General features: G+C 47.6%; 1 protein-coding gene across 3 annotated transcripts in view; it reads right to left on the bottom strand.

The window, feature by feature from the left end:
* Positions 1-13,594, bottom strand: part of NFATC1 (nuclear factor of activated T-cells, cytoplasmic, calcineurin-dependent 1) — a 111,141-nt gene that overhangs the window by 92,791 nt on the left and 4,756 nt on the right. For all 3 annotated transcript variants that reach the window (XM_014941069.1, XM_014941071.1, XM_014941070.1), the window contains exon 2: positions 7,072-7,231. In XM_014941069.1, the coding sequence (XP_014796555.1) occupies positions 7,072-7,231 (160 nt within the window). The remainder of the gene's footprint in view (positions 1-7,071; positions 7,232-13,594) is intronic.

Below are 13,594 nucleotides of genomic sequence, written 5' to 3'. Positions count from 1 at the left end.
TAGGCTCCCTGTCTGGTTTGTTGTATGGCTGCATGGCTTTGTGCTATTAATTGCAACCTGGCTAACAGGTGCTTGCCAATGTCTTTATATCCCCACCCTAAGAAAGGATTATATTTCCATCTGGATAAAAGGGTGACGCTGTCTTCTAAAAAGAAGTTAAGAGCAGCAGAGAGAGGAAGTCCACTGAATCACTGCTTACTAATGAGAACATGCCCTCTTTTCTGCTCTGATAGACCCAGAGAGGGAAGGGGAAAGAGGCTAACATGATTTTTTTCCACATCTACTCCTCTTGGTGAGGTGTCAGATGGCCATGAGCTGGACCCACCAGGATCTGTTTTCCTTCCAGTTCCCTTCACTCACCCAGCAATGGTGGCAGCCCTGTTGTTTAAAACAAACTGGCAGCACTGGGGGACCTCTACCAAGAAAAAGCACTCACACACGCACTGCAGTTGTAGGAGAAGTCCCATACTACGTATTTAAAAATTAACCATGGGCTCACTCTTGCTGGGCAGCATCGGAGCACTGCTGTGAAGGACTTGCCCCGCTCTGTCTGGAAAAGCCTCCCTCTTGGCTTCCTTACCCTTTCATCCCCTTCCTGTTACCAGTGGTGAACACCTCTTTCCAGTCTTTTCCTTTAGCTCTTCATTTCTCTCTTCTTCCTCTTACCTCTCTTACCTCCTGTGGAACTGCACAGCCCTATTGACCTCACATCATCAACTTGTTGTGAAGCCAGGTGGAGGAGAAGTGCTGTATGAGACCAGGATGTTAAAACATAAAGCCCCTGAAGTTAAAACAGGTTGATCGACAAGGCTTTCTATTCCCTGAGGGGTTTGCAAAAAGTCTTCATAACTCTTGGGTGCAGAAGATGAAAGGACTCTGATAGATACCTGCAGTGGCCAGCACCTGGACCTGGACTGCTTGAGCTCGTTATCTGAAAGCAACAAAACCAACTGATCCAGGGAAAGCAAACGATAACACGCTCCACGTGTTACTGGGGTGCCTAATCATGGTCAGTGATTGCTTTAGAGAAGAGTTTGACACTTGTTAGTCGTAAGGGGGTTTAAAAACCCCAGCGTGTGCCCCAAGGCCTCTGAAAATCAGACCAGAAGTGCCTACCTCGAGACCGTGCTGAGAAACGGCACAAGCCGACTCTTGTGAGCAAGTCTCCTGGCACAGACAACATTTTGACTATGTAAAACAGCAGACAAATCATTGTGTTTTGCCTGTAAAATGAGGGTGTTCAGAATATTCATCTGTTCACAGGCTCAGATCAAATTCTGTACTGGAGTGCCCAAGCCATACATGACCTTTGCCATCTCACTGCAAAGCGATGCAGTGACAGGCAAGGCTGCATTCACTGTGTCTTCAATACAAACGTATTTTTCCAAGAGGAAAACAAATTCTAACTAGTACTGGTTACCTAGATAAAAAACAAAACCGCCTACAACTCCTTTTCTTCCTTTTTTCTAACCGATTTATCTATCTCATGTCAAGAATGATCCTGAAGAAAATTCCTGGCGTATTTTGCGTCAAAAAACTGAGTAATAATCATGACTTTGGAAAGTGCTTACTAGACTATTCTGTGCATTTGAATATTTTCTTTTTCCCTTTAGTTCAATCTTCTATGGGAGTAAATCATACCCTTTAATTAAACATTCTTGAGTATTTGGATTTTATCTCACAGATACACCGCACCCTGCTTGTAAAAATTCCAAAGTGCTTGACTTCTTCCAAAGATGAGTTATTAATTAGAATACCTATAGACCCTGTATTTATAATCTGGTGCCATCCCTCCCTGGGGATCCCAAACTTTTATCTGCCAGATTACTTACCTGCAGCTGAAACAGAGCCATGGCTGGCTGGAATGTAATCCCCCTCCCCATCTTGTGCAACTCCTCACCACCACTTTTAAAATGAAGAGTGGGAGACAGGTCCAAATGGAAGATGTTTTTAAGACATTCTGGAATTAGGTTCACCTTGCTTAAAGCATGGGGACTTTCCTACAGTCCCCACTCACTCTATCTTGCTCCAGTCGTGAACTCCTGCGAAGGCGGAGGTGCCAGCAGGATGCTAACAGGTGTTTATTTTTGTCAAAATTAGGTTGACGGTTGGAAAGATGATCTTTAAGGTCCCTTCCAAGCTAGAAGATTTTGTGATTCTGTGATTTCCCTCCCCAAAGTGGTCCCAGGTTTCACCCTCCCTTGGCACAGCGTGCAGCTTTTGTAATGCCCGACGCCAGCTGGGGCACCGGCCCCGTTCTGACTCATGAGCGGGGAGTACCCTGGTCTGGAATCACCGAAGGCAACAACAACTCCCAAAATACTTCCCCAAGCCAAGGGGTAAAAGCCGGTGCCAGCCGTGAGCTCAGCAGCACCGCTCCCCGCCACCGCTACCTTGCCAACCTTCTGCAGCTTTTTTAGCTCGGTAGGTGCGCCGGCTCACCCCGCTCTCCAAAGGTTTAGCAATCGAGAACAGCAATAGCTTGGGGCAGCCAAACACCCAAACAGGCAAAGGCGAGAGGTGGGAGAGAGGAATACTGCATTACAGAGCTCATTAGCCCTCACGGGCAATGTGAAGTGCTCAAAACCATGTTGTTTTTCACAGAATCACAGAATCTTCTAGATTGGAAGGGACCTTAAAGATCATCTCGTCCAACCGTCAACCTAACTGACAAAAATAGACACCCACACAACAAACAAAAAGCAACACCATCACTAAACCATACCTCCCAGCACTACATCAACCTGTCTTTTGAACACCTCCAGGGATGGTGCCTCAACCACCTCCCTGGGCAGCCCATTCCAATGGCTGATAACCCTTTTGGTGAAAAAATTTTTCATAATATCCAGCCTGAACCTCCCCTGGCGCAACTTGAGGCCCTTTCTTCTCGTCCTGTTGCCTTTGACTTGGGAGAAGAGACCGACCCCCACCTCTCTACACCCTCCTTTCAGGGAGTTGTAGAGAGCAATAAGGTCTCCCCTCAGCCTCCTCCTCTCCAGGCTGAATAACCCCAGCTCCCTCAGCCTCTCCTCATAAGACTTGTGCTCCAGACCCCTCATCATCTTTGTTGCCCTTCTCTGGACCCGCTCCAGCACCTCAATGTCTTTTTTATGGTAGGGAGCCCAAAATTGGACACAGTACTCGAGGTGAGGCCTCACCAGTGCCGAGTACAGGGGGACAATCACCTCTCGGGCCCTACTCGCCACGCTGTTCCTGATACAGACCAGGATGCTGTTGGCCTTCTTGGCCACCTGGGCACACTGCTGGCTCATGCTGAGCCGACAGTTGACCAACACCCCCAGGTCCTTTTCTGCCCGGCAGCTCTCCGGCCACTCTGCCCCCAGAGAGTGAGAGAAAGGGAGAGTGCAGCCATCCCACAGAAGGAAATCCAGAGGAAATCCTGCTGGCATGAAGTACAGCTGGGAGGCAGCCCGCAGGGTGATGGAGACAGCCCCACACAGATGATGGAGAGATGATAAGGAGTGAGGGGCGCCTTCCTGGACCAGGTAGGCATCAGCCTGCACCCTCCAGGCATGGCCCTCTGGAGGGTCAGCATAAACCCTCACGGCAGCCTGCCACACTCAGCACTGCCTGCTCTTTCCCGGGCTCAGGTATGGGAGAGAACAACAATCTCATACACCAGTGGGCATCGAACATGCTGCCAAGTCCCAGCACAAAGCCCTCCAGCTTTACATGCAGCCCTCTCCAGCTCCAGAGAGAACCCACCAACCTGGAGGAGCTACTAAAGCCAAGGAAAAAAAGAAATAAAATATCAGTCTCCAACCCTGGACTTGATGACACACCCATGAGAGACTCCTGCCCTCCTAACACCATGTCCTGCACGCTTGCCTCAGAAACCTTCCATTCCTGGACCCTTCCACCAGAAGAGATGGAGCAGCAGCAGGGCAGCTAATTTGCCTGGAAAAAACCAAAAAGATAAACACACTCCAGCTGCAAAGAAAGGAACCTCCTGGCAATTTTGCTGGGGAACTCTGCCATGAGCAGAGGATGGTTTTTGGAGTTACTTCTCCTCTGCCTTAGCATGCCCTACAGATAAGTGTGAGAAAATCTCCTGGCTTGGGAAGCAGGTTGCCAGCGAGAGGGGTTTGAAATGGAGAAGGGAGGAAAAGACCTCATCTGCATTCTCCTCTTGTTGAAGGTAAAGGGGAAGAGCTTTAACAAAAGCAGATTTTAAGCAAGCTCCCCCAAAGCAGCAACACAAGAAAGACCGGACTGCCCGCATGGGGCAAAAAAAGTAGTGCAAAAGGGTAGTGTGAAAGGTTAGAGCTGGTTTATGGTGGGTTTCACTGAGTCAACACGGCTGAAAACACTGGGAAAAAGTAGAGGGCAAAGCTTGATTCAGAATCTCACACCTGAAGACACTCAGATACTGTCTGAGCTTACACCTGGGTGTGAACTTCAAAGCCTGGGCTCCTTTCTGTGTAACACAGTGGACTGAATCAAACCTGACCCAAACACCTGCAACATCCAGAAATACGTTGATTCAGAGATGCATTTTACAGCTTTTGTCAGAAGTTACTCCCTAGGTTTCTTCCTCCTCCTTTCATTTATTTGTAAGTCCATTTTTTTTTTAAAGTACTTATTTATTTATAAGCACTTACTATTTCTCTTCTAAAAAGTATTTATAAGTACTTTGTTTTTTGGAAGCACTTCTCATCCATCCATCCATCCCTGGTCTGAGGCAGAAGCTTTTAAGTATTTCCTCAAACAGATAGCTTCTCCATGCTGACACTGCCATCCCGGCCAGAGTTTTCTCATTCCCTCTTTACGTTTCTGTTCTTTTTGGAGAGAAGGATGTTCAGTTTGGAATAAAAGGACTGAAAAACATACATTAATCTTTATTAGACCGGTAGAGCCAACTGACGGGGCTAGGACTGGCTGCTTCCTCCCTTCTCCCTCCCTGCCCTTCCGCAGTTTTCTCTCCCCTCCTCTTCCCTGACACTTGTTTGTGTTTGGAAGCCGCACGCTCGTTCCCAACAGACCGGGACAGGGGATGAGAGGGGAAATGTCTGGACGCATTTAGTCCAATTAAATGTTGGCATCACATTCAGTCTTTCCAAAAAAGCACGTAGGAAACTTTAAACGCCGGGGCTGGCCGCCGCTGAACCCATGCCTCCCCATTTACATCTCCTTGCACCCAGCCGCAGAGTAGGTATTAATTGTCATCAAAAGCCTGCCCGCTGCAAACCCCTCTTTAATATCATTCACAAGGGCTCTGCTTAAAACTCTTCCTCTTTCAGCAGATTGTGGCCGTAATCCCCGTGTCACTGATGAGTTTTGGCAGAGTCAGCCGCGTCGGCTGCCGACAGCTCCCCTCCGCTTTCATTCCCCAGCCGCACACCAGCTCTGTCACAGCATCCCCCACTTTGCCCCTTCGAACGGTGTGGGTTTTAATGGTAAACAAACCAAAAAAAAAAAAAAAAAGCCCACAAGCCCCGCACATGCGGCCTATACATCATCCCGGGCCATCCGGTCGGCCGACGAGCTGCTGCTCCTACAGGAAGACCTGTGGGATGAACCCAAGCAGCATCAGAGCATCCCTCCCGCCCGCAGGACCCTGCCCTGGTACCCGTGGGTCCCCCCACCTCAGGGCTGTGATAACACCCAGGCTCTGCTGCACAGGGAGGGGGTCACAAGCCCAGGAGAAGGCACCCAAAGCTTAACTGCTGGCTGAGAAAGAAGAGGCTGAGGAGGGACAGGCAAGAGTTGGCTCTCTCCCGCTACTTTTTCCTTTTTTGTTGTTGTTTTTTTTTTGTTTTAAACAACAACAAAAAAAATCTTGTTCTTCCCACTCCTGAGAAAAAGCCCTTTAAACATGAATGAGGCTAGTCATATAAATGAATTAAGGGTCAGTTTACAGCGTTATTAAATTAAATGCTTTATATACAGTAACTGAAGAGTTTGGTAGAATTCATGAAACTAGATTCAGACCTCAGATGCTTTCCAGAGCGGCTGGAAGGGTTTAAGGAACTTAAACAGAAGAAACTCAACAAGTCTCGCTTTGCTCAGCGTTCACTCCAGCATCCAAACCAGCGACATACTTCCCCATTACTGCTGCAGCTCTGCCCTCCGACATGTGTTTACAGCTCTGATTAATCCAACCACAAGTCAAGGACTAAGTGTACCGAGGCACGTCCCCAGCTGATTCCAGTATAAACTGCATGTCTGGAATCTGACTGCACGGAGAGGGCCACGGTCACCGCTCGCCAGCTGAACGCTCGCTAAGTCGCACACGGGCAGAATCACAGAATGATATGGGGTTGGAAGGAACCTCTGGAGATCATCTCGTCCAACCTCCCTGCCAAAGCAGGTCCACCCAGAGTAGGCTGCACAGGAACATGCCCAGGCGGGTTTTGAATGTCTCCAGAGAAGGAGACTCTACCACCTCTTCCAGGGCTCTGCCACCCTCAAAGTGAAGAAGTTCCTCCTCATGTTTAGATGGAACTTCTTATATTCAAGTTTGTGCCCGTTACCTCTTGTCCTGTCACTGGGCACCACTGAAAAAAGACTGGCCCCATCCTCCTGACTCCCACCCTTTAAGTATTTATGGGTGTTGATCAGATCTCCTCCTCAGTCTTCTCCAGACTAAAAAGACCCAAGTCCCTCAGCCTTTCCTTGTAAGAGAGATGCTCCAGGCCCCTCATCATCTTTGTAGCCCTCTGCTGTACCCTCTCCAGCAGTTCCCTGTCCTTCTTGAACCAGGGAGCCCAGAACTGGACACAGTGCTCCAGATGGGACCTCACCAGGGCAGAGTAGAGGGGGAGGATGACCTCCCTCCACCTCCTGGTCACACTCTTCCTCATGCACCCTGGAATGCCATTGGCCTTCTTGGCACAGAGCACCAGCAATCTGCTGCTCAGAGCAAGTGGATGCTCTTGCCTTGTTTTTAATACAGGCTTGGTCCATCCAGTTTAAAACACGCTCTAAGGCGCGCTCACACACAGTACCATTGGAGGACAAGAAAAATCTCTTGTCACTTTTCAGTTTTGGGGGCTCACCACGGAGCGCCGAGACTAAACAACCCATGCCGCCCGTCACACGTTGAGGTACCTGCACGATAGGGTGGCCCCCTGCAGATGCCTTCACAGCCCCTCGACTGCCTTCTGTCTCGTAATGAGCTCGGTGGTGGGATTTCGGCTGCACCTCGATACGCAGTTCGTAAGGTCCTGAGTGAGATGGCAGCTGCCAGTCCAGGGCGGGCAGGGATGGGCTATAATGGAAAGGAAAACGTATTAAAAATTAACATTGAGTACACTATTGCAAGCCACAAGCATCCAGCACTATTACTTTAGAGACCGTGTTTCGCAGTTCATCCTTCACCATCTTTACATTTAAAATTTCATCAATATGGATAATGCCACGACATTAAGTAATTTAGAAGGTAATGGTTATTTTATGAAGATTTATGGGTCGAGCATGTCTGGTGGCCCAGATGCTATCCGATTTGTAAACAAAATGGAAAAACGTTGAGAGACAGCTTACAAATATCTGAATATATTGATTCTCGAACCAAAAAAACCGAGAAAGCCAGTCAGAAAGAGGCAGAGGAATTTAAGGAAGAGGATTTCTGCTGTGAAAGCGAATGCCAAACCAGCTCTGGAGGAGTTCTGCGTTTAATGAATCTAATGGATTTCAACAAATCTCCTCAGTTTGCAGGGGGTGGAAAGACGGAAAAAAAAAAAAGAGTAATTTCCCAGATTCCTTCCCAACACAAAACATGTCAGAGAGTCTCAAAGCCACTTTCTTTCTGGTTTGTGCACTGCCAGGGAGCAAGCTCTGAAGTCAGAACTTGCTCACAAACCCAACTAACGATGACGCATAAGCCAGAAGAAAATCCAGCTCGCTCTTCCGGCCCTGTATTGACTCTGCAATTAACTAAAATATTAAGGACTCATTACTGACACACAAGCAAGCAGGCCCGACGACATGCGACGGTGGGGAAGCGTCACTCTCAGAAACCCACTTCCAGTGTGTAAAAACCACACTTGAAAATAGTCGGGAGGGGTCGGCTGTGAGAAATGCCAAGTTGATGCTTTGGGGTTGGAAAAAAAAAAAAAAAAAAAAGAGAAAGAGAAACAAACAAGCTCTGGCTAGGCCTGAGAAGAAGTTATTGATCTTCAAATTGAAGCAAAAAGCTTCATGATGAAAACCACTAACTTGACACCTAGCGTATATTCTATATTCGGTGAATTCTCCTCACCAGGTGTCCTTCAAAAGGCTTTACAGGTAACTAAATGGCACAACCACAACATACCACCCTGTCCTCTTACATCCAACTTTATTATTTCTCCCACCAGCCAGGGGAAGACCACCAGCAAGTGGAAAAAACCACAGTCCTTGACCCTTTGTTGTGGCCATGGTGCGGGGCTACCTGCCAGGGCGAGGGGGCTTGTCCCACCACAGGGTGAGGAGGAGGAAGCTGAATGGCTAATTAGCTCTCGCCCCGTTTAGGCGGAGGCTGGCCACTGGGGATTTACTGGTCCCCCTCCTCGCTGCTACAGCCCCGGTGCAAGGACAGTCTGAGCAGTGTGAATCACAGCCGGAATGGGCTGGCTGGGAGGGACAGGAGGCAAAAACTGGGAGAAAAAGGAGGCAAAACAGCTTCCGTACTGGATGCACGTATTACAAGCACATGGTTCAACTGGAGACCCAATGCTCTATTCTACCATCCCTGTGATCGCTTTCGGCTCCTCTGGCATTACATCCTTCACACCCCACAAAGCATCCCTGCTGTCTCCCACTGCAGAGACTATAACCACTCACACTGTGGTGTGTTTTTTTTTTTCCTTTAGCCTTCTTTTCTTTCTTTTTTGAGTGCTTATCCAGGTATTTATCACCAGCATATTGAACTCCTATCTGCTGGTAGACACGTGCATATACACCGATGGGACTTCAGGTGGTGCTAAGTTTCTCCACATTATCTTTCTTCGCTGTTTATACATCCACCACTTTAAACCGTGTGATTTGAAGCAGGTGGTGCTAAGTTTCTCCACATTATCTTTCTTCGCTGTTTATACATTCACCACTTTAAACTGTGTGATTTGAAGGCCTACAGAAGCCCATCACATGCATCACAGGGCTCAGCTGGAGCCACCAAGTCCCAGCCCTGGCTGAGGAGCAGGAGCAGGAACCTACAGAAGCCCACTACATGCATCACAGGGTTCAGCTGGAGCCACCAAGTCCCAGCCCTGGGCGAGGAGCAGGAGCAGGAGCCTACAGAAGCCCACTACATGCATCCCAGGGCTCAGCTGGAGCCACCAAGTCCCAGCCCTGGGTGAGGAGCATGAGCCTACAGAAGCCCACTACATGCATCACGGGGCTCAGCTGGAGCCACCAAGTCCCAGCTCTGGCTGAGGAGCAGGAGCCTACAGAAGCCCACTACATGCATCCCAGGGCTCAGCTGGAGCCACCAAGTCCCAGCCCTGGGTGAGGAGCATGAGCCTACAGAAGCCCACTACATGCATCACGGGGCTCAGCTGGAGCCACCAAGTCCCAGCTCTGGCTGAGGAGCAGGAGCCTACAGAAGCCCACTACATGCATCACGGGGCTCAGCTGGAGCCACCAAGTCCCAGCCCTGGCTGAGGAGCAGGACCACCCTCGCTCCCTTGGGCACCCCCTGCTCCCCACAGCACCGCTCGCCAGCAAATCACAGGCACCAAACTTCCAGCCACCCTCCTCTCTGGCCCTCAGGATGTGGACCATCCCCAAAAATAACAGAGGGGTAGAGAAGAAAGTAGCCATACAGCTCCCGGCGCGGCCCAAATGGGAGCTCATCCAAAAGAGAGGAGATGCCTCTCTGAGGGCTCCCAGCTCCCACGAACATCTGGATCCAGCAGGAGCCAGAGGGGCACTCTCTGCAGAGGCAAGATCCTGCCAGAGACAAATCCTGAATTTGGCTACTGTCTCCCCCCGACAAGCACGGGAGCCTCAGCCTTGGCTGGAGGCCTGACGCCACATCTTCTGAGCTCCTGTGCAAGACTTTCTCCCCAAAATGGCCAGGGCCCACCTTGGAGGGCAAAGAACTCCTCTTCTGCTACCAGACACCCATCATATAAAGAGCTGGCAAAAAATTACAAGCAACTGGCTATTATATAGAGTCACTATTCTTTGCCTAGCACGTTAGCTACACGTACTTTGACTCTGTAAAAGTCCCCCCCCCCCCAAAAAAAAAAATTCTGGATAAACCATATTTGACTAATGATAAATGACAAAGAGCAGAGCAAAACAGCTGTCTCTCTCCTGGTGATGATCAGCACACATTTTTAAACAGATGTTTCTGGTTTTAAGTAAGTTCTCACTTGATGGATTTTTTTTTTTTTTTTTTTTTGAGGACACAACATCTACCAGATTAAAAACTTTAAACAATTAAAAAGGACAGTTCTGACTGGCAGCATGTAGCCCTCAAGTGAAGAGGGTTGTTTTCTTTTTTTTTAGGATACATGGAAATAAGCAATAGTTCCATAACTAATTACATCTATTTAAAAAAAAACAAACAACCCACAAAACCCCCTTTCAAATCACTGTCAGTACAATTAAGTTGTAAAATTAATGTTCTCAAATAAAGCCCGAAAATAAAAACACAGTTTGCTGTTAGCCTGCAATCTATCACTGAAATTCCAAAATACCACCTGCCCAATTATAAATTGACAATTAATGGCAGTTTTCCTGATAAAGGAAGCAGAGTGATGCATTTAACAGTGTCACGGGCTGGGGCTGTCAGAGCTATTTCCTATGTTGGGTTATCTTCATCATGCACTTAATTTCCTGCAGCTAAGCGTGGTTAAAGGGAAAAAAGTCACCAAGCAAATGGTGTGGTGGTAAAATCAAATCTGGTTGCTGCAAATAAGCCTTATCAATTTTAAAAGGCCCGAACTACCTCATCGAGCCGGCATCACGTGGAGAGAAGAGCCTCTCCACAGGGGTCAAGAAGAGAAAATAAAAGGTCTTCACGCAGCCTTCCTATCAAATATACATCACCCTATTTCCCTCAGATCGAATTTTCCACCGATTGAAAGCCTGTCCCAGTCCTTTCTCCACCCTAATAAATCTAAGGGCAGTCCTCCGAAATGCTCTAACGAGGGGTGGCTGTTTCAAAGAGGGTTCACAAAAAAAAAAAACCCTGGTGTTAGGCTGGAGAAAAACGCGCTCAATGTAACTCCGTCCCTACATAAATCAGATTACAAACCAGATGAATAGTGATTTATTTTGCATACACCAGATACACAATATGATTAAATCAAAAACAGATTATCCAGTCTGGCTGACTTCTGCCTTTAGCAGAAAGATTTATCAAGCTACAAATAAAAAAAAAAAAAAGAAAAAAAGAAAGAAAGATACTAAGCAGTACACTGGACTATAGACGGGGAGGAAACGAAGCCAAAAACTTCCACTAAACTTCACGAAGGTGTTTAAGCCCCATTTTCACATGAAAACGCTATGGGTTTGGGAATTGAATTAAATCACTGTTACACTTTCCAAGCTACTAGATGCCCAAGACCACTTGGGGAAAAAAAAGAGGAAAAAAAAAAAGAGATTTGCAGACAGTTTTGTCCCTTCCCTAGGCTGCTGTGCAGGAGGTGTCAGAACAACTGCTGGCCTCGCAGAGGGACTAAGAGCTCTTTTCCTTGGCCAAGCACCCCGGCACGGAGTCACCAGCCCCGGAGAGCTGCCTGGCTCTAACAGGGAAGCATAAAAAAAATATAAATCAAAAAAACCCACAAACTGGCGAAACCACAGGGCTGCCGAATCTTGCACCAAGGCTGCCAGCTTGCCCCTGCTCCAACTGTGCACCAAATGCAAATCTGGGTACAATTCATTATTTATCGCCTGCACCTCACATCCAAGCAGATGCCTCTTAAAAGATCCTTGAGTGCCTCTTGGAAGTGCAAGAAAACAACGACGATGCCTACACCTCCGCCAACTTGACTTGTGGCTGAAAAAAATATACCTGCTTTATATTTCGCCTATGAGTTAAGTGACATGGGTAGATTTTTCTCTCCTTTTTTTTTTTTTTTTTTAATTTCCTGTCTGACAACTGAGCAATCTGGCAGCGAGCTGTTAACATAGATGCTGCGTCCCACCCCAGACTTGGCTGCATTTTGCTGGCAAGCCCGGCAAGGAGCTCCTCCATGGAGTGGAGTGCATGCCGGGGGGGAGCTGGAACTCCTCAGGGATGAAGTCTGAAAACTCCAGTCATCATCATCATCCTCCCAGGTAACACCTAACACCACCTCCCGTCCTGAAACTCCACGTTCAGAGATGGATTTGGGTGGGAAATTGTGCGTTTGTCAGCTTTGAGAAAGTATTAAGAAGCTACTGGAATGGAGACAACAAGCAGCTGGCATGGCCTCTCCTCTCCCTCTGAATTTAGAATAACACAGTGCTAAAAGGAGCTGGTGAAGGAAGGCTGTTAATAAGATGCTCACGAAGGAAGGCCGTTAATGAGATGCTCGCAGGGGCGTTTGAATGAGCTGCGGACCAGTGGGGGGAAAGCGTGGGGAGGATTAAATCAAACAAGGAAACAAACAAACAAACGAAAAAATAAATATAAATCAGTTCCCTGAGACAAGCTTCCAAGCTGTCTTCAGCCTTATGGTATGTAATCAAAAGCTGCTGCTCCGTGGTGGCAAACAGAACTTGCTGAAGCATCTGAGAATCCCCATCCCGCACGAATACAGCAGGAAAGAGGAAAAAAAAAAGTTAAGAGGCACTGCAGGCTCTTACCTGTCAATTCCCTCCGCCCCTCAATTAACACTAATGAGCCCCAGGAGATGGTCATCGACACACAGCCCCAAAGTCACCACTTCACTGGGTCTTGCCCACACAGCCCTGCCTCTGCTTTGTCTAAGGAACTTCCTCTCGCTTGCCAAAAAGTCACCAGTGTGCCATCAACGCACAGGGCAGCAAATCTGGTGCTGCTGCACCAGTCACTATCTCATCTCGAGATAGCTGCTGCCCTTTTCCACCTTCAGAAAACCCCAATTTCTTGAGAAACTCAACTTCTCCCAAGTAAGGTTGCCCTCTATCTCATTATCTGGACCAAACCATCTATTCTTTTTTTAAAAAAAATTTTTTTTTTAAAAAAGAGCACATCAAGAGTATCTGAAAGGTCCACAAATCAAAAGAAAGAAGGAAAAAATATCCAACATTTTAAAATCATGATTTTTAAAGAAATCATATGGTTTGGGGCCTCAGTGAACGATGCTGATGAACTGTCACAACAGTAGAATCCAAAAAATCCACAAAAAAATAAACAAGCCCATTGATGCAGCTAAAGGCCAAGTGTGCTTTTCCAACTGGTAGACAGGTATCCAGCCACACATTCTTCTGGTGCAAGCTACAGCCTCCATACGTAAAACTACATGACCCCGTGTCTGTGAGGTCAAGAACACACAGGTATACTTTTGAGGCTGAAAAAGAGACTGCAGCTAAAGAAAAATGTGGCTTTCAACAGTTAAAAAAAAATAAACTGTACAAGAAAGTACAGTAGGGAGCTTTTATAAACCACCTGGAACTGGGCGTCTATTCCTGGAAGCTCCTTTTGGTGTGGTAGACCTCATACGCCCAACCAACA

This window comes from Calidris pugnax, unplaced genomic scaffold (genome assembly GCF_001431845.1).
Source record: "Calidris pugnax isolate Ruff unplaced genomic scaffold, ASM143184v1 scaffold8, whole genome shotgun sequence".
In the NCBI taxonomy this organism is placed as follows: domain Eukaryota; kingdom Metazoa; phylum Chordata; class Aves; order Charadriiformes; family Scolopacidae; genus Calidris; species Calidris pugnax.
Note: the sequence above shows the minus strand (reverse complement) of the source record. Positions and strands in the feature narration are given on the sequence as shown.